At 48.1% G+C, this 22,468-nt stretch overlaps 1 protein-coding gene across 1 annotated transcript in view; it reads right to left on the minus strand.

Moving 5' to 3' along the window:
• Positions 1-20,116, minus strand: part of DOHH (deoxyhypusine hydroxylase) — an 84,346-nt gene extending 64,230 nt beyond the window's left edge. Inside the window, exon 1 of the mRNA XM_056572348.1 lies at positions 19,742-20,116. Within this exon, the coding sequence (XP_056428323.1) occupies positions 19,742-20,021 (280 nt within the window). The 5' untranslated portion in view covers positions 20,022-20,116. The remainder of the gene's footprint in view (positions 1-19,741) is intronic.
• Between the last annotated feature and the right edge of the window lie 2,352 nt (positions 20,117-22,468).

Below are 22,468 nucleotides of genomic sequence, written 5' to 3' on the forward strand. Positions count from 1 at the left end.
TAGTTAAGCCAGACAGTGTCGCCACCGCTGACTAGAGAAAACCCCCACCCTGTTCGAATCTTGCTATTGTGTCACTAGGATGCCGATTTATAAAAACATAATAGCCCCTCCTGCTGACGTTTCGCCAGTGTACCCTGGCTTTTTCAAAGAAGTGAGGACAGGATCCTGTCCTCACTTCTTTGAAAAAGCCAGGGTACACATGTGACCCCATTTCGGAAACTACACCCCTCACGGAATGTAATGAGGGATGCAGTGAGAATTTACACCCCACTGGTGTCTGACAGATCTTTGGAAGAGTGGGCTGTGCAAATTAAAAATGTTGTACAGCCCACTGTTCCAAAGATATGACAGACACCAGTGGGGGGGTAAATGCTCATTTTACGCCTTCTTACGTTCCTCAAGGGGTCTAGTTTCCAAAATGATATGCCATGTGGGGGTTATTTTGCTGTCCTGGCACCATAGGGGCTTCCTAAATGCGACATGCCCCCCGAGCAAAATTTGCTCTCAAAAAGCCAAATATGACTCCTTCTCTTCTGAGCATTGTAGTTCGCCCGTAGTGCACTTCAGGTCAACTTAAGGGGCACCTCCATACTCAGAAGAGATGTGGTTACAAATTTTGGGGGGTATTTTCTGCTATTAACCCTTGCAAAAATGTGAAATTTGGGGGGAAACACACATTTTAGTGAAATTTTATTTTTGTTTTTTTACATATGCAAAAGTCGTGACACTCCTGTGGGGTATTAAGGCTCACTTTATTCCTTGTTACGTACCTCAAGGGGTCTAGTTTCCAAAATCCCCTTGTCGCTCCTTCGCTTCTGAGCCCTCTACTGCGCCTGCCAAACACTTTACATAGACATATGAGGTATGTGCTTACTCGAGAGAAATTGGGCTACAAATATAGGTATACATTTTCTCCTTTTTCCCCTTGTAAAAATTCAAAAATTGGGTCTACAAGAACATGCGAGTGTAAAAAATGGAGATTGTGAATTTTCTCCTTCACTTTGCTGTTATTCCTGTGAAACACCTAAAGGGTTAAAACGCGGACTGAATGTCATTTTGAATACTTTGGGGGGTGCAGTTTTTATAATGGGGTCATTTGTGGGGTATTTCTAATATGAAGACCCTTCAAATCCACTTCAAACCTGAACTGGTCCATGAAAAATTGTGAGTTTGGAAATTTTGTGAAAAATTGGAAAATTGCTGCTGAACTTTGAAGCCCTCTGGTGTCTTCCAAAAGTAAAAACATGACAATTTTATGATGCAAACATAAAGTGGACATATTGTATATGTGAATAAAAAAAAAATTATTTGGAATATCCATTTGCCTTACAAGCAGAGAGCTTCAAAGTTAGAAAAATGCAAAATTTTCAAATTTTTCATAAAATTTGGGGATTTTTCACCAAGAAAGGATGCAAGTTACCACAAAATTTTACCACTATGTTAAAGTAGAATATGTCACGAAAAAACAATCTCGGAATCAGAATGATAACTAAAAGCATTCCAGAGTTATTAATGTTTAAAGTGACAGTGGTCAGATGTGCAAAAAATGGCCGGGTCCTGAGGTGTAAAATGGCTGGGTCCTTAAGGGGTTAAGGGGTTAAAGGGTAACTCATTAAAACTAATTTTTGCTACTGCACTCCTTATGGTAAATAAAAAAAGGTGTTTTTAGGGTACATTCACTCGGTTGGATTTAGAGGGAGTTTGAGCTGGGAGTTTGAGCTGGGAGTTTGAGCTGGGAGTTTGAGCTGGGAGTTTGAGCTGGGAGTTTGAGCTGGGAGTTTGAGCTGGGAGTTTGAGCTGGGAGTTTGAGCTGGGAGTTTGAGCTGGGAGTTTGAGCTGGGAGTTTGAGCTGGGAGTTTGAGCTGGGAGTTTGAGCTGGGAGTTTGAGCTGGGAGTTTGAGCTGGGAGTTTGAGCTGGGAGTTTGAGCTGGGAGTTTGAGCTGGGAGTTTGAGCTGGGAGTTTGAGCTGGGAGTTTGAGCTGGGAGTTTGAGCTGGGAGTTTGAGCTGGGAGTTTGAGCTGGGAGTTTGAGCTGGGAGTTTGAGCTGGGAGTTTGAGCTGGGAGTTTGAGCTGGGAGTTTGAGCTGGGAGTTTGAGCTGGGAGTTTGAGCTGGGAGTTTGAGCTGGGAGTTTGAGCTGGGAGTTTGAGCTGGGAGTTTGAGCCGACATGGGGGGACGGGGGGGGGGACAGGACCCCCCCCGGGGCGATATGCCAGGAAGGCTGCTGATAGATATCAACAGTCCTCCCAGCACACACACACCTAACAGGGACTACAACTCCCAGCACACACACACCTAACAGGGACTACAACTCCCAGCACACACACACACACCTAACAGGGACTACAACTCCCAGCACACACCTAACAGGGACTACAACTCCCAGCACACACCTAACAGGGACTACAACTCCCAGCACACACCTAACAGGGACTACAACTCCCAGCACACACACACCCACCCACCTAACAGGGACTACAACTCCCAGCACACACACACACACCTAACAGGGACTACAACTCCCAGCACACACACACACCTAACAGGGACTACAACTCCCAGCACACACACACACCTAACAGAGACTACAACTCCCAACACACAAACACCTAACAGGGACTACAACTCCCAACACACACACACCTCAAAGGGACTACAACTCCCAACACACACAACTAAAAGGGACTACAACTCCCAGCACACACACACCTAACAGGGAGTACAACTCCCAGCACACACACACCTAACAGGGATTATAACTCCCAGCACACACACCTAACAGGGACTACAACTCCCAACACACACACACCTAACAGGGACTACAACTCCCAACACACACACACACCTAACAGGGACTACAACTCCCAACACACACACACACCTAACAGGGACTACAACTCCCAACACACACACACACCTAACAGGGACTACAACTCCCAACACACACACACCTAACAGGGACTACAACTCCCAGCACACACACACACCTAACAGGGACTACAACACACACACACCTAACAGGGACTACAACTCCCAGAGCACACACACACCTAACAAGGACTATAACTCCCAGCACACACACACACCTAACAGGTACTACAACTCCCAGAACACACACACACCTAACAGGGACTACAACTCCCAGCACAAACACACACCCACCTAACAGGGACTACAACTCCCAGCACACACACACACACCTAACAGGGACTACAACTCCCAACACATACACACCCACCTAACAGGGACTACAACTCCCAGCACACACACACACCCACCTAACAGGGACTACAACTCCCAGCACACACACACCTAACAGGGACTACAACTCCCAACACACACACACACCTAACAGGGACTACAACTCCCAGCACACACACCTAACAGGGACTACAACTCCCAGCACACACACACACCCACCTAACAGGGACTACAACTCCCAGCACACACACACACACACACCTAACAGGGACTACAACTCCCAGCACACACACACACACCTAACAGGGACTACAACTCCCAACACACACACACCTCAAAGGGACTACAACTCCCAACACACACACCTCAAAGGGACTACAACTCCCAACACACACACCTCAAAGGGACTACAACTCCCAACACACACACCTCAAAGGGACTACAACTCCCAACACACACCTAACAGGGACTACAACTCCCAGCACACACACACACCTACCAGGGACTACAACTCCCAGCACACACACACACCTAACAGGGACTACAACTCCCAGCACACACACACACCTAACAGGGACTACAACTCCCAGCACACACACCTAACAGGGACTACAACTCTCAACATACACACACCTAACAGGGACTACAACTCTCAACATACACACACCTAACAGGGACTACAACTCCCAGCACACACATCTAACAGGGACTACAACTCCCAGCACACACACACACACCTAACAGGGACTACAACTCCCAACACACACACACCTCAAAGGGACTACAACTCCCAACACACACCTCAAAGGGACTACAACTCCCAACACACACACCTCAAAGGGACTACAACTCCCAACACACACACCTCAAAGGGACTACAACTCCCAACACACACCTAACAGGGACTACAACTCCCAGCACACACACACACCTACCAGGGACTACAACTCCCAGCACACACACACACCTACCAGGGACTACAACTCCCAGCACACACACACACCTAACAGGGACTACAACTCCCAGCACACACACCTAACAGGGACTACAACTCTCAACATACACACACCTAACAGGGACTACAACTCTCAACATACACACACCTAACAGGGACTACAACTCCCAGCACACACATCTAACAGGGACTACAACTCCCAGCGCACACACACACACCTAACAGGTACTACAACTCCCAGCACACACACACCTAACAGGTACTACAACTCCCAGCACACACATTTTATGATGCAAACATAAAGTGGACATATTGTATATGTGAATAAAAAAAAAATTATTTGGAATATCCATTTGCCTTACAAGCAGAGAGCTTCAAAGTTAGAAAAATGCAAAATTTTCAAATTTTTCATAAAATTTGGGGATTTTTCACCAAGAAAGGATGCAAGTTACCACAAAATTTTACCACTATGTTAAAGTAGAATATGTCACGAAAAAACAATCTCGGAATCAGAATGATAACTAAAAGCATTCCAGAGTTATTAATGTTTAACCCCTACAGGACCCATGACGTAACGGTACGTCCCGACACCCTGGGTCTTAAGGACCAAGGACGTACATTTACGTCATGGGCAGTTCTGGTCCCCGCCGTGCGCCGGGCGGGGATCGGACCGGGATGCCTGCTGAAATCATTCAGCAGGCATCCCGTGCAAATGCCCAGGGGGGTCATTAGACCCCCCCATGTCGGCGATCGCCGCAAATCGCATGTGAATTCACACATGCGATTTGCGGCTATTCCGGCGATGCGGGTCACGTGCGACCCGCTGACCCGGAGATACAAGGTGATCGGGGGTGTATGATACACCCCCTATCACCTACTGTATCTATGGGGAGGTGGCGATTTCGCCACCCCCCCAGGATCGCTGCTATTGGCTGGACGATCGTCCAGCCAATAGCAGCCGGCAGGGGAGGGGTTAACAGCATCTTCCCGCAGCTCCCGCCGCTGGCTGAGTTCAGTCAGCGGTCAGAGCTGCTGGAGGAAGACCGGTACCCCCCCTCTGCCAAGATCGGAGCCCCCAGAGAAGAAAAGAAGCCCCCCATAGATCAGGGAAAGCATACAGCCCAGGGAAAGGTAGGGTAAATAGTAAAAAATAAAGTTAAAAAAAGTTTTTAAAAAATCCCCCCCCCCTGACCCCCTAATAGGTCCCCAAGGGTCTTCTGCAGTTTTTCAGTGTGACCCGGGCCCTATTAGGGGTTCAGGGCGCTGCATTAGCGCCCCCCCATTTTTTTGGGGACTGCAGCATTTTTTCCCCCCCATATAACGGTGTGTGATTTCTAATCACACACCGTTATATATAGTATACACCAAGCACACACACAGTACATAACCCACCCCCCCCCACACACACACTACCCTCCCCCCCCCCGCCACCGCCCCCCCCCCACCACCACCAAAAAAGGCGATGGCTCGCCGGGCATTTTCGGTAGCGGAGGCATACGCTTTTCTTGCCTCCGACTCCGAATCTGTCAGTGAGGACGATGAAGATCCAACATTTCTGTGTTCTTCATCGTCCTCCTCATCATCTAGTAGTGATGATGAGCCCCCTGCACGGCGGCGGAGACGCCGCCAGGCGAGGCCACGCACCCCCCATGATAGTGGCCCAGTGGCCGGCACTAGTGCGAGTGGTGATGCCGCTCGTACTAGGAGTCCGACCCCCCAGACAAGTTTACCGGAGCCCCCTTCCGGTGAACCTGTCTGGAGACCCCCAGAGGGTTATCAGCCACGGGTTCCGGAGTTTGTTGGCGACTCCAGAATCCGGATTGACAATTCTGGATTCACTGAAATTGACTATTTCAGTTATTTTTTCAGTGACAGTTTTGTCAATCACATGGTGGAGCAGACGAATCTGTACGCCAGGCAGTTCATCGCCCACCACCCTGATTCTTTTTTGGCCAGGTCCAATGAATGGTGCGCCATTGATGCAGCAGAAATGAGGACATTTTGGGGCCTCTTGCTGCATATGGGCCTGGTCAAAAAGCCAAGTGTCAGACAGTACTGGAGCGGGGACGTCCTCTACCAGACCCCGCTTTACAGTATGGTCATGGCACGGAGGCGGTTCGAGGCCATTTGGAAATGCCTGCATTATGCAGATAATGCGGCATGTCCACCCCGAGGTGATCCCGCCTATGACCGGCTTTACAAAGTGAGGCCGGTCATCGATCACTTAGGGGCCAAATTTTTGGAAGCCTATGTACCCCTCAGGGAGCTCTCGGTTGATGAGTCTCTTATCAGTTTTAAGGGGAGACTCATCTTCCGCCAGTATATTCCCTCGAAGCGGGCGCGGTATGGCGTGAAGCTCTATAAACTTTGTGAGAGTACCTCCGGGTACACTCTCAAGTTTAGAGTGTATGAGGGACGAGATTCCCGTATTGAACCCCCAGATTGTTCCCCCACTCTGGGTGTTAGCGGGAAAATCGTTTGGGAGCTTGTGCACCCATTGCTGGATACGGGTTACCACGTGTACGTGGACAACTTTTATACCAGCATCCCTCTCTTCACATCCCTTGCCGCCAGATCCACGTCCGCTTGTGGGACCGTGCGGAAAAACCAGAGAGGCCTCCCTCTAAATTTTGTTAAGACACCCATTCCCAAGGGTGAGTCCCGTGCCCTTGCCCATGAAAACCTGTTGCTGGTCAAGTATAAGGATAAGAGGGATGTCCTTATGCTGACCACTATTCATGGCAACGGCAGCTCACCTGTCCCTGTGCGAGGTACCACAACACCGGTCCTCAAGCCCGATTGTATTCTGGACTACAATCGGTATATGGGGGGAGTTGATCTTTCTGATCAAGTCCTCAAGCCATATAACGCCATGCGGAAAACACGGGTATGGTACAAGAAAGTTGCGGTCTACATGGTACAGGTTGCCATGTACAACTCTTTTGTACTGTCCCAGTACGCTGGCAACACAGGGACATTCCTTCAGTTCCAAGAAGAAGTCCTAAAGGTCCTGATCTTTGGCGACCGGGAAAGAGCAGGCCGGACTTCCCAAGGAACTGAAGTAATAGGTGCCAGGATCGTCCCAGGCCAACACTTTCCAGGTGAGGTCCCCCACACTGGAAAGAAGGGACGAGCCCAGAAAAGATGCAGAGTGTGTTACAAGAGGGGGATACGGAAGGACACCACCACTCAGTGTGACACTTGCCCAGATAATCCGGGCCTCTGCATTAAGGATTGCTTCAGGGAGTATCACACTTCCATGGAGTTCTAAATTTTCCCTCTTCATTTCAATTTTCCACAATTTGACCCAAATGTACCAAGTCCAGAGTACATTCCAAGTTTTAACCCCATAAAACCACTAAATTGCCCAAAAAAATATTTAATCCAAAAAAAACTAAAACTGATAGGACCTCTGGGGGTATTTTTTATAAAAAATGGGTCATGGGTCACTGAGTCACTATCATCGGGGACTTTTTATGTTGCCTCAAATGCGCAGCGCTCTCTCCACCTGAGCGGGGTGCGCATTTGAGGCAACAAGTTAGGGACAGCCACACATATCACATTCCAGAATGATGATTCAGAGTATAGGGTTTGGGGCGGGCATATTTTTTTGTTTTGGCTGTGCTCTGGGTCATCATTCTGGGAACATAATCTGTTTTATAATTTTATGTCCCACTGTACCCCATTTTAGTTACTTAGTGTACCCCAGTTATTTACCCCATGTAATGCCCCTTGAGGGGGGGTCCCACTGTTCTGGCTCCATAGGAGAAAGCCAAAGCTCAAGGACCCTGACTGATCTCCGGCACCTCTGAGACCGGTGTACACGCTGTTTACGCCCAGACTTGAGGTATGTACTTACTCCAAAGAAATGTATTTACACATTTACAATGACATTTTCTCCTTTTACCACTTGTAAAAATGAAAAATTTGGGGTAACCCCAGCATTTTAGTGTAAAAAAAAATCAAATTTTTCATTTTCACATCCCACTTCATTAATATTTATCAAACACCTGTGGGGTGTTAAGGCTCTCTGTACCCCTTGTTATGTTCCTTGAGGGGTGCAGTTTCCAAAATAGTATGCCATGTGTTTATTTTTTGCTGTCCTGGCACCATAGGGGCTTCCTAAATGCGACATGTCCCCCCCATTTCAGCAATATTTGCAAATGTGACTCCTTCTCTTCTGAGCATTGTAGCGCTCATGTAGTGCATTTGACATCCACTTATGGGGTACTTCCATACTCAGAAGAGATGGGGTTATAAATTTTGGGGTGTATTTTCTGCTATTAACCCTTACAAAAATGTGAAATTTGGGGGGAAACACACATTTTAGTGAAATTTTTTAATTTTTTTTTACATATGCAAAAGTCATGAAACCCCTGTGGGGCATTAAGGCTCACTTTATTCCTTGTTACGTTCCTCAAGGGGTCTAGTTTCCAAAATGGTATGCCATGTGTTTTTTTTTTGCTGTTCTGGCACCATAGGGGCTCCCTAAATGCGACATGCCCCCCGAGCAAAATTTGCTCTCAAAAAGCCAAATATGACTCCTTCTCTTCTGAGCATTATAGTTCTCCCATAGTGCACTTCAGGTCAACTTATGGGGTACCTCCATACTCAGAAGAGATGGGGTTACAAATTTTGGGGGGTATTTTCTGCTATTAACCCTTGCAAAAATGTGAAATTTGGGGGGAAACACTCATTTTAGTGAAAAAAATATATATTTTTTTTACATATGCAAAAGTCGTGAAACCCCAGTGGGGCATTAAGGCTCACTTTATTCCTTGTTACGTTCCTCAAGGGGTCTAGTTTCCAAAATGGTATGCCATGTGCTTTTTTTTGCTGTTCTGGCACCATAGGGGCTCCCTAAATGCGACATGCCCCCCGAGCAAAATTTGCTCTCAAAAAGCCAAATATGACTCCTTCTCTTCTGAGCATTATAGTTCTCCCATAGTGCACTTCAGGTCAACTTATGGGGTACCTCCATACTCAGAAGAGATGGGGTTACAAATTTTGGGGGGTATTTTCTGCTATTAACCCTTGCAAAAATGTGAAATTTGGGGGGAAACACACATTTTAGTGAAAAAAATATATATTTTTTTTACATATGCAAAAGTCGTGAAACCCCAGTGGGGCATTAAGGCTCACTTTATTCCTTGTTACGTTCCTCAAGGGGTCTAGTTTCCAAAATGGTATGCCATGTGCTTTTTTTTGCTGTTCTGGCACCATAGGGGCTCCCTAAATGCGACATGCCCCCCGAGCAAAATTTGCTCTCAAAAAGCCAAATATGACTCCTTCTCTTCTGAGCATTATAGTTCTCCCATAGTGCACTTCAGGTCAACTTATGGGGTACCTCCATACTCAGAAGAGATGGGGTTACAAATTTTGGGGGGTATTTTCTGCTATTAACCCTTGCAAAAATGTGAAATTTGGGGAGAAACACACATTTTAGTGAAAAAAAAATATATTTTTTTTACATATGCAAAAGTCGTGAAAACCCAGTGGGGCATTAAGGCTCACTTTATTCCTTGTTACGTTCCTCAAGGGGTCTAGTTTCCAAAATGGTATGCCATGTGTTTTTTTTTTGCTGTTCTGGCACCATAGGGGCTCCCTAAATGCGACATGCCCCCCGAGCAAAATTTGCTCTCAAAAAGCCAAATATGACTCCTTCTCTTCTGAGCATTGTAGTTCGCCCATAGTGCACTTCAGGTAAACTTATGGGGTACCTCCATACTCAGAAGAGATGGGGTTACAAATTTTGGGGGGTATTTTCTGCTATTAACCCTTGCAAAAATGTGAAATTTGGGGAGAAACACACATTTTAGTGAAAAAAATATATATTTTTTTTACATATGCAAAAGTCGTGAAACCCCAGTGGGGTAATAAGGCTCACTTTATTCCTTGTTACATTCCTCAAGGGGTCTAGTTTCCAAAATGGTATGCCATGTGTTTTTTTTTTGCTGTTCTGGCACCATAGGGGCTCCCTAAATGCGACATGCCCCCCAAAAACCATTTCAGAAAAACATACTCTCCAAAATCCCCTTGTCGCTCCTTCGCTTCTGAGCCCTCTACTGCGCCCGCTGAACACTTTACATAGACATATGAGGTATGTGCTTACTCGGGAGAAATTGGGCTACAAAGATAAGTATAAATTTTCTCCTTTTACCCCTTGTAAAAATTAAAAAATTGGGTCTACAAGAACATGCGAGTGTAAAAAATGAAGATTGTGAATTTTCTCCTTCACTTTGCTGCTATTCCTGTGAAACACCTAAAGGGTTAAAACGCTGACTGAATGTCATTTTGAATACTTTGGGGGGTGCAGTTTTCGTAATGGGGTAATTTGTGGGGTATTTCTAATATGAAGACCCTTCAAATCCACTTCAAATCTAAACTGGTCCCTGAAAAATAGTGAGTTTTAAAATTTTGTGAAAAATTGGAAAATTGCTGCTGAACTTTGAAGCCCTCTGGTGTCTTCCAAAAGTAAAAACACGCCAATTTTATGATGCAAACATAAAATAGACATATTGGAAATGTGAATAAAAATTTTTTTTATTTGGAATATCCATTTACCTTACAAGCAGAGAGCTTCAAAGTTAGAAAAATACAAAATTTTCAATTTTTTCATCAAATTTGGGGATTTTTCACCAAGAAAGGATGCAAGTTACCATAAAATTTTACCACTAAGTTAAAGTAGAATATGTCATGAAAAAACAATCTCGGAATCAGATTGATAACTAAAAGCATTCCAGAGTTATTAATGTTTAAAGTGACAGTGATCAGATGTGCAAAAAACGCTCTGGTCCTGAGGTGTAAAATGGCCTGGTCCTTAAGGGGTTAAAGTGACAGTGGTCAGATGTGCAAAAAATGGCCGGGTCCTGAGGTGTAAAATGGCTGGGTCCTTAAGGGGTTAAGGGGTTAAAGGGTAACTCATTAAAACTAATTTTTGCTACTGCACTCCTTATGGTAAATAAAAAAAGGTGTTTTTAGGGTACATTCACTCGGTTGGATTTAGAGGGAGTTTGAGCTGGGAGTTTGAGCTGGGAGTTTGAGCTGGGAGTTTGAGCTGGGAGTTTGAGCTGGGAGTTTGAGCTGGGAGTTTGAGCTGGGAGTTTGAGCTGGGAGTTTGAGCTGGGAGTTTGAGCTGGGAGTTTGAGCTGGGAGTTTGAGCTGGGAGTTTGAGCTGGGAGTTTGAGCTGGGAGTTTGAGCTGGGAGTTTGAGCCGGGAGTTTGAGCTGGGAGTTTGAGCTGGGAGTTTGAGCCGACATGGGGGGACGGGGGGGGGGACAGGACCCCCCCCGGGGCGATATGCCAGGAAGGCTGCTGATAGATATCAACAGTCCTCCCAGCACACACACACCTAACAGGGACTACAACTCCCAGCACACACACACCTAACAGGGACTACAACTCCCAGCACACACACACACACCTAACAGGGACTACAACTCCCAGCACACACCTAACAGGGACTACAACTCCCAGCACACACCTAACAGGGACTACAACTCCCAGCACACACCTAACAGGGACTACAACTCCCAGCACACACACACCCACCCACCTAACAGGGACTACAACTCCCAGCACACACACACACACCTAACAGGGACTACAACTCCCAGCACACACACACACCTAACAGGGACTACAACTCCCAGCACACACACACACCTAACAGAGACTACAACTCCCAACACACAAACACCTAACAGGGACTACAACTCCCAACACACACACACCTCAAAGGGACTACAACTCCCAACACACACAACTAAAAGGGACTACAACTCCCAGCACACACACACCTAACAGGGAGTACAACTCCCAGCACACACACACCTAACAGGGACTACAACTCCCAACACACACACACCTAACAGGGACTACAACTCCCAACACACACACACACCTAACAGGGACTACAACTCCCAACACACACACACACCTAACAGGGACTACAACTCCCAACACACACACACCTAACAGGGACTACAACTCCCAACACACACACACCTAACAGGGACTACAACTCCCAGCACACACACACACCTAACAGGGACTACAACACACACACACCTAACAGGGACTACAACTCCCAGAGCACACACACACCTAACAAGGACTATAACTCCCAGCACACACACACACCTAACAGGTACTACAACTCCCAGAACACACACACACCTAACAGGGACTACAACTCCCAGCACAAACACACACCCACCTAACAGGGACTACAACTCCCAGCACACACACACACACCTAACAGGGACTACAACTCCCAACACATACACACCCACCTAACAGGGACTACAACTCCCAGCACACACACACACCCACCTAACAGGGACTACAACTCCCAGCACACACACACCTAACAGGGACTACAACTCCCAACACACACACACACCTAACAGGGACTACAACTCCCAGCACACACACCTAACAGGGACTACAACTCCCAGCACACACACACACCCACCTAACAGGGACTACAACTCCCAGCACACACACACACACACACCTAACAGGGACTACAACTCCCAGCACACACACACACACCTAACAGGGACTACAACTCCCAACACACACACACCTCAAAGGGACTACAACTCCCAACACACACCTCAAAGGGACTACAACTCCCAACACACACACCTCAAAGGGACTACAACTCCCAACACACACACCTCAAAGGGACTACAACTCCCAACACACACCTAACAGGGACTACAACTCCCAGCACACACACACACCTACCAGGGACTACAACTCCCAGCACACACACACACCTACCAGGGACTACAACTCCCAGCACACACACACACCTAACAGGGACTACAACTCCCAGCACACACACCTAACAGGGACTACAACTCTCAACATACACACACCTAACAGGGACTACAACTCTCAACATACACACACCTAACAGGGACTACAACTCCCAGCACACACATCTAACAGGGACTACAACTCCCAGCGCACACACACACACCTAACAGGTACTACAACTCCCAGCACACACACACCTAACAGGTACTACAACTCCCAGCACACACACACCTAACAGGTACTACAACTCCCAGCACACACACACCTAACAGGTACTACAACTCCCAGCGCACACACACCTAACAGGTACTACAACTCCCAGCACACACACCTAACAGGCACTACAACTCCCAGCACACACACACCTAACAGGGACTACAACTCCCAGCACACACACACCTAACAGGGACTACAACTCCCAGCACACACACACCTAACAGGGACTACAACTCCCAACACACACACACCTAACAGGGACTACAACTCCCAACACACACACACACACACACACCTAACAGGGACTACAACTCCCAACACACACACCTAACAGGGACTACAACTCCCAGCACACACACACACACCTAACAGGGACTACAACTCCCAACACACACACCTAACAGGGACTACCACACACACACACACCTAACAGGGACTACAACTCCCAACATACACACACCTAACAGGGACTACAACTCCCAACATACACACACCTAACAGGGACTACAACTCCCAACATACACACACCTAACAGGGACTACAACTCCCAACATACACACACCTAACAGGGACTACAACTCCCAGCACACACCTAACAGGGACTACAACTCCCAGCACACACACACCTAACAGGGACTACAACTCCCAACACACACACCTAACAGGGACTACAACTCCCAACACACACACACACACACACCTAACAGGGACTACAACTCCCAACACACACACACCTAACAGGGACTACAACTCCCAGCACACACACACACCTAACAGGGACTACAACTCCCAGCACACACACACACCTAACAGGGACTACAACTCCCAACACACACACCTAACAGGGACTACAACTCCCAGCACACACACCTAACAGGGACTACCACACACACACACCTAACAGGGACTACAACTCCCAGCACACACACCTAACAGGGACTACAACTCCCAACATACACACACCTAACAGGGACTACAACTCCCAACATACACACACCTAACAGGGACTACAACTCCCAACACACACACACCTAACAGGGACTACAACTCCCAACACACACACACCTAACAGGGACTACAACTCCCAGCACACACACACCTAACAGGGACTACAACTCCCAACACACACACCTAACAGGGACTACAACTCCCAACACACACACCTAACAGGGACTACAACTCCCAGCACACACACCTAACAGGGACTACCACACACACACACACACCTAACAGGGACTACAACTCCCAGCACACACACCTAACAGGGACTACAACTCCCAGCACACACACACACACCTAACAGGGACTACAACTCCCAGCACACACACACCTAACAGGGACTACAACTCCCAGCACACACCTAACAGGGACTACAACTCCCAGCACACACCTAACAGGGACTACAACTCCCAGCACACACCTAACAGGGACTACAACTCCCAGCACACACCTAACAGGGACTACAACTCCCAGCACACACCTAACAGGGACTACAACTCCCAGCACACACACACACACACACCTAACAGGGACTACATCTCCCAGCACACACACACCTAACAGGGACTACAACTCCCAACACACACACACACCTAACAGGGACTACAACTCCCAGCACACACACACACAAACACCTAACAGGGACTACAACTCCCAACACTCACACACACACCTAACAGGGACTACAACTCCCAGCACACACACCCACCTAACAGGGACTACAACTCCCAGCACACACACACCTAACAGGGACTACAACTCCCAACACACACACACACCTAACAGGGACTACAACTCCCAGCACACACACCTAACAGGGACTACAACTCCCAGCACACACACACACCCACCTAACAGGGACTACAACTCCCAGCACACACACACACCCACCTAACAGGGACTACAACTCCCAACACACACACACACACCTAACAGGGACTACAACTCCCAGCACACACACCTAACAGGGACTACAACTCCCAACACACACACCTAACAGGGACTACAACTCCCAACACACACACCTACCTAACAGGGACTACAACTCCCAACACACACACACCTACCTAACAGGGACTACAACTCCCAACACACACACCCACCTAACAGGGACTACAACTCCCAGCACACACCCACCTAACAGGGACTACAACTCCCAACACACACACACACACACCTAACAGGGACTACAACTCCCAACACACACACACCTAACAGGGACTACAACTCCCAACACACACACACACCTAACAGGGACTTCAACTCCCAGCACACACACACACACCTACCTAACAGGGACTACAACTCCCAACACACACACACACCTACCTAACAGGGACTACAACTCCCAACACACACACACCTAACAGGGACTACAACTCCCAACACACACACACACACACACACACCTAACAGGGACTACAACTCCCAACACACACACACCTACCTAACAGGGACTACAACTCCCAACACACACACACCTACCTAACAGGGACTACAACTCCCAACACACACACACCTACCTAACAGGGACTACAACTCCCAACACACACACACACCTAACAGGGACTACAACTCCCAACACACACACACACCTAACAGGGACTACAACTCCCAACACACACACACACCTAACAGGGACTACAACTCCCAACACACACACACACCTAACAGGGACTACAACTCCCAACACACACACACCTAACAGGGACTACAACTCCCAGCACACACACACCTAACAGGGACTACAACTCCCAGCACACACACACACACCTAACAGGGACTACAACTCCCAGCACACACCCACCTAACAGGGACTACAACTCCCAACACACACACCCACCTAACAGGGACTACAACTCCCAGCACACACCCACCTAACAGGGACTACAACTCCCAACACACACACACACCTAACAGGGACTACAACACACACACACACACCTAACAGGGACTACAACACACACACACCTAACAGGGACTACAACTCCCAGCACACACACACACCTAACAGGGACTACAACTCCCAGCACACACACACACACCTAACAGGGACTACAACTCCCAGCACGCACACACACACCTAACAGGGACTACAACTCCCAGCACACACACACCTAACAGGGACTACAACTCCCAGCACACACACACACACACCTAACAGGGACTACAACTCCCAGCGCGCACACACACACCTAACAGGGACTACAACTCCCAGCGCGCACACACACACCCACCTAACAGGGACTACAACTCCCAGCACACACCCACCTAACAGGGACTACAACTCCCAACACACACACACACCTAACAGGGACTACAACTCCCAACACACACACACCTAACAGGGACTACAACTCCCAACACACACACACCTAACAGGGACTACAACTCCCAACACACACACACCTAACAGGGACTACAACTCCCAACACACACACACACACACCTAACAGGGACTCCACTCCCAGCACACACACACACACCTAACAGGGACTACAACTCCCAACACACACACCTACCTAACAGGGACTACAACTCCCAACACACACACCTACCTAACAGGGACTACAACTCCCAACACACACACACCTACCTAACAGGGACTACAACTCCCAACACACACACACCTACCTAACAGGGACTACAACTCCCAACACACACACACCTACCTAACAGGGACTACAACTCCCAACACACACACACACCTAACAGGGACTACAACTCCCAACACACACACACCTAACAGGGACTACAACTCCCAACACACACACACACACACACCTAACAGGGACTACAACTCCCAGCACACACACACACCTACCTAACAGGGACTACAACTCCCAGCACACACACACACCTACCTAACAGGGACTACAACTCCCAGCACACACACACACCTACCTAACAGGGACTACAACTCCCAACACACACACACCTACCTAACAGGGACTACAACTCCCAACACACACACACCTACCTAACAGGGACTACAACTCCCAACACACACACACACCTACCTAACAGGGACTACAACTCCCAACACACACACACAAACCTAACAGGGACTACAACTCCCAACACACACACACAAACCTAACAGGGACTACAACTCCCAACACACACACACCTAACAGGGACTACAACTCCCAACACACACACACCTAACAGGGACTACAACTCCCAGCACACCCACCTAACAGGGACTACAACTCCCAGCACACACACACACACCTAACAGGGACTACAACTCCCAACACACACACCCACCTAACAGGGACTACAACTCCCAACACACACACCCACCTAACAGGGACTACAACTCCCAACACACACACACACCTAACAGGGACTACAACTCCCAACACACACACACACACCTAACAGGGACTACAACACACACACACACACCTAACAGGGACTACAACACACACACACACACCTAACAGGGACTACAACACACACACACCTAACAGGGACTACAACACACACACACACCTAACAGGGACTACAACTCCCAGCGCGCACACACACACCTAACAGGGACTACAACTCCCAGCACACACACACCTAACAAGGACTACAACTCCCAGCACACACACACCTAAACAGGGACTACAACTCCCAGCACACACACACCTAACAGGGACTACAACTCCCAGCACACACACACCTAACAGGGACTACAACTCCCAGCACACACACACCTAACAGGGACTACAACTCCCAGCACACACACACCTAACAGGGACTACAACTCCCAGCACACACACACCTAACAGGGACTACAACTCCCAGCACACACACACACACCTAACAGGGACTACAACTCCCAGCACACACACACCTAACAGGGACTACAACTCCCAGCACACACACACCTAACAGGGACTACAACTCCCAGCACACACACACCTAACAGGGACTACAACTCCCAGCGCACACACACCTAACAGGGACTACAACTCCCAGCGCGCACACACCTAACAAGGACTACAACTCCCAGCACACACACACACCTAACAGGGACTACAACTCCCAGCACACACACACACCTAACAGGGACTACAACTCCCAGCACACACACACACCTAACAGGGACTACAACTCCCAACACACACACCTAACAGGGACTACAACTCCCAGCACACACCTAACAGGGACTACAACTCCCAGCACACACACACCTAACAGGGACTACAACTCCCAACACACACACACACACCTAACAGGGACTACAACTCCCAACACACACACACACCTAACAGGGACTACAACTCCCAACACACACCTAACAGGGACTACAACTCCCAACACACACCTAACAGGGACTACAACTCCCAACACACACCTAACAGGGACTACAACTCCCAACACACACCTAACAGGGACTACAACTCCCAGCACGCACACACACACCTAACAGGGACTACAACTCCCAGCGCACACACACACCAAACAGGGACTACAACTCCCAGCGCACACACACCTAACAGGGACTACAACTCCCAGCGCACACACACCTAACAGGGACTACAACTCCCAGCGCACACACACCTAACAGGGACTACAACTCCCAGCGCACACACACCTAACAAGGGACTACAACTCCCAGCGCACACACACCTAACAAGGGACTACAACTCCCAGCGCACACACACCTAACAAGGGACTACAACTCCCAGCGCACACACACCTAACAAGGGACTACAACTCCCAGCGCACACACACCTAACAGGGACTACAACTCCCAGCGCGCACACACCTAACAGGGACTACAACTCCCAGCGCACACACACCTAACAAGGACTACAACTCCCAGCGCACACACACCTAACAAGGACTACAACTCCCAGCGCACACACACCTAACAAGGACTACAACTCCCAGCGCACACACACCTAACAATGACTACAACTCCCAGCATACACACACACACACCTACCAGAGACCCATCATCCCCAGGCAGAGATTTATTCCCAGTCCCTGCAGTGTATACATCCCCAGCCCGTGTACAGTAAACAGTCAGAGGAGATGGGGAACAGTGCTGGCTTCTAGAGCTGCGTCCTCCGAGGGGATGGGAGATGCTGGAGCCGTGCTCCACCTCTCTCCCATGCTCTGGCCTTCCGTGGAGATATACGTCCGTCCTGAGCTCAGGGAGGGGAAAGGAAGGAGGGGCGTGTACCTTCTCTCTCCCCTTGCTCCGCCCTCCCCAGCTCTAGCTTCGGAAATCTTCGGAGAGCTGGGGGAGGAGCGGACGCAAGGATTCACGGGGGGCGCAAACAATTGTGAGGTGAGATTTCCGAACCCATGCAAAAACCGAACCAAACCGCTCCTCCCCTCAGCCCTTTCGCTCCTCCTGGTGCACAAAGGACTGGGGTATACTGCTGTTAAATAAACAATGCAAAATATGACCTTGTCGCCATCTAAAAAAAAAAAAACGTAATTTTCATAATGAGACAAAGACGCCAACCAGATTTTTTCTTTCACATTATGATAATCAGCTCTAATAACCGTCACATGTGCCGCTATCGCCGGTTACCTGCTTCATGGCGCACCATAGGCTCCTGACTGCGGTCCTCAAGCACGGCTCTCAGTATGGGCAGCGCCCTGCGATCTCCCATTTGCCCCAAGCAATAAGCCAATTCATGCTTAAGGAGCGCCGACTCATCGCCAAAGCCGCGCCCGATGCAGTCCACAGCCTCTGCTCCGCCAAGGTTGCGTAGAGTGAAGAGTGCGCGAAATCTGTCCGGTAACGGAAGGCTTGTGTCCAACAACATCCGACCAACACTCGCCACCTGGTCGCTGCCGGGCGCCGCCATTTTACATTAAAAGAGAAGGAAAGAATAGCGGATGTGACGGGCAAGTGGCCGTCATCCAGATACGGAGCCGCAGGATGCAGTTAGCTCAGCACTGACACAGAGCCCTCTAGTGGTCAGCCCCTGAACAGAGTTATCAGGAAATTCCCTCTGCACAGTATTTGTAAGGGTGCGTTCACACTACGGAATTCCCGCGGAACTCCGCGGTGTGAACTTAACATTAGTGTGAATGGGTCTCCGCGAGACCCGTTCACACTGCGGAATTTCCGCGGTGGACAATTCCGCCATTGAAATTGTTCGGCGCAAAGAAAGAACATGTTCATTCTTTGCACAGAAGTCCGAGAGTACTGCATAGCTGTCAATGGCTCCGCGGCCCTAGCACCGAAGCATTATCAGCGCCGGCCACCAGGCGGAATCTCCGCTCGAGGAATTCAGCTAGGGTAGGCTAGGTTCAGACTACGGAATCTCTGTGCCAAAAATTTCCGCCCAGAGATTCTGAGTGCGGCCTGCTAGGACCGCGCGGACACTGCAGTCTCCAATAGACTGCAAAGTGTTTCACAAGTATGTCCGCCTGAAGAAAGAGCAACGCCATTCTTCAGGGTGGGTTCACACTGAGCAAATAAAGAGGAATTCATGCCGAAAATTTAAAGGGAGGAAAAAATTATTTTATTTTTGCGCAAAATTTGAAACGAAGTCGGGCGGAATTTTTTTTTACCATTGACTTCTATTAATTTCTGCTAGCGGATTCCGCTTGAAGAATGAACATGCTCCTTCTTCAAGCGGAACGGAATTCAGCGTTGGAATTCCGCTAGCAGAATTTCCGCAGTGTGAACAGGACAGCGGAAAAAACATTAAAGTCAATGAGCAGAGGAGATGTGCATTAATTGAGAGCGGAGAATTCAAGAGGAATTACTCGAGTAAATTCCTCTTGAATTACTCAGTGTGAACGCACCCTCAGGTGGAAATTTCCAAGCGGATTTTCCGTTCACAAACTCAGAAGTCTGAATTTGTGAACGGAAACCCATTCACTACAATATACATTTTAGCAAGTGGAATTTCCGCCTGCAATTTGAAAGCAGAATTGCAGGCGGAAATTCCGTAGTCTGAACCTAGCCTAAGGCTAGGTTCAGACTACAGAATCTCCGGGCATCTCCAATAGACTGCAATGTGTTCCGCCCAGATTTCCGCCTGTATAAAGAGTAACGCCATTATTCAGGCGGATTTTCCGTTCACAAATTCCGCTTCACAAATTCACTACACTATACATTTTAGCAAGCGGAATTTCCGCCTGCAATTTCAAAGCGGAATTGCAGGCGGAAATTCCGTAGTCTGAGCCTAGCCTAATAGTACTGTTCTCGGTCCAAATGAAGGGGGGATTTATTAACCCCTTATAAGGACCACAGGTTTTTCAGTTTTTGCACTTTCGTTTTTTCCTCATCACCTTTTAAAATCATAACAATTTTCCACCTACAGACCCATATGAGGGCTTGTTTTTTGCCCCACCAATTGTATTTGTAATGACATCAATCATTACACCCAAAAATTTAACGGCAAAAAAAAAATAATAATAATAACATTTGTGGGGTAAAATTGGAAAAAAAACGCTATTTTGGGGGGCTTCCAATTCTATGCAGTGCACTTTTTGGTAAAAATGATAACAGGATGAATTAGTCTAGTAGTGCCAGCCTAATCTATCACTTTTGTTAAAAGGAGAAAAAGACTCCCAAAATTTGTAACACAATTTCTCCTGAGTACAGAAATATCCCATACGTAGGCGTTAAGTCCTCTGTGGGCGCACAACAAGGCTCAGGAGTGAGAGCGCACTATGTACATTTGAGGCCTAAATTGGTGATTTGCACATGGGTGTCCGATTTTACAGTGGTTCTCACATAAATGCAAAAAAAAAAACACATGTGAAAACTTCATCCCTCATGTAATGTAATAAGGGGTGCAGTGAGCATTTACACCCCACAGGTGTCTAAAAGATTCTTGGAACAGTGGTCAGAGAAAATTAAAAAATTTTTTTTTTTTTTTTTTTCATATGCACAGCCCACTGTTCCAAAAATCTGCCATGAGCTAGTGGGGTGTAAATGCTCACTGCATCCCTTTACATTCCTTGAGGGGTGTCATTTCCAAAATGCGGTCACATGTGGGTGTGTTTTTCTTTCTACGTTTGTCATTAACGCTGTAACTATCAGTTACTCCAATGCAAATCACAAATTTAGGGCCTCAAACGTGCATGGTGCGCTCTCACTTCTGAGCCCTTTTGTGCTCCTGCAGATCGCTTTGCATCCACATAAGGGGTATTTTCGCACTCTGGAGAAATTGTGTAAACAATTTTTTTGGGTATTTTTCTCCTTTTAGCTCTTGTGACATTGAAAAGTATGGGACAACATGAGCATGTAAGTGTAAAAACTTTTTTGTCACAATTAACACCAAAAAATGTGATT

This window comes from Hyla sarda, chromosome 1, assembly GCF_029499605.1.
Source record: "Hyla sarda isolate aHylSar1 chromosome 1, aHylSar1.hap1, whole genome shotgun sequence".
Taxonomy (NCBI): domain Eukaryota; kingdom Metazoa; phylum Chordata; class Amphibia; order Anura; family Hylidae; genus Hyla; species Hyla sarda.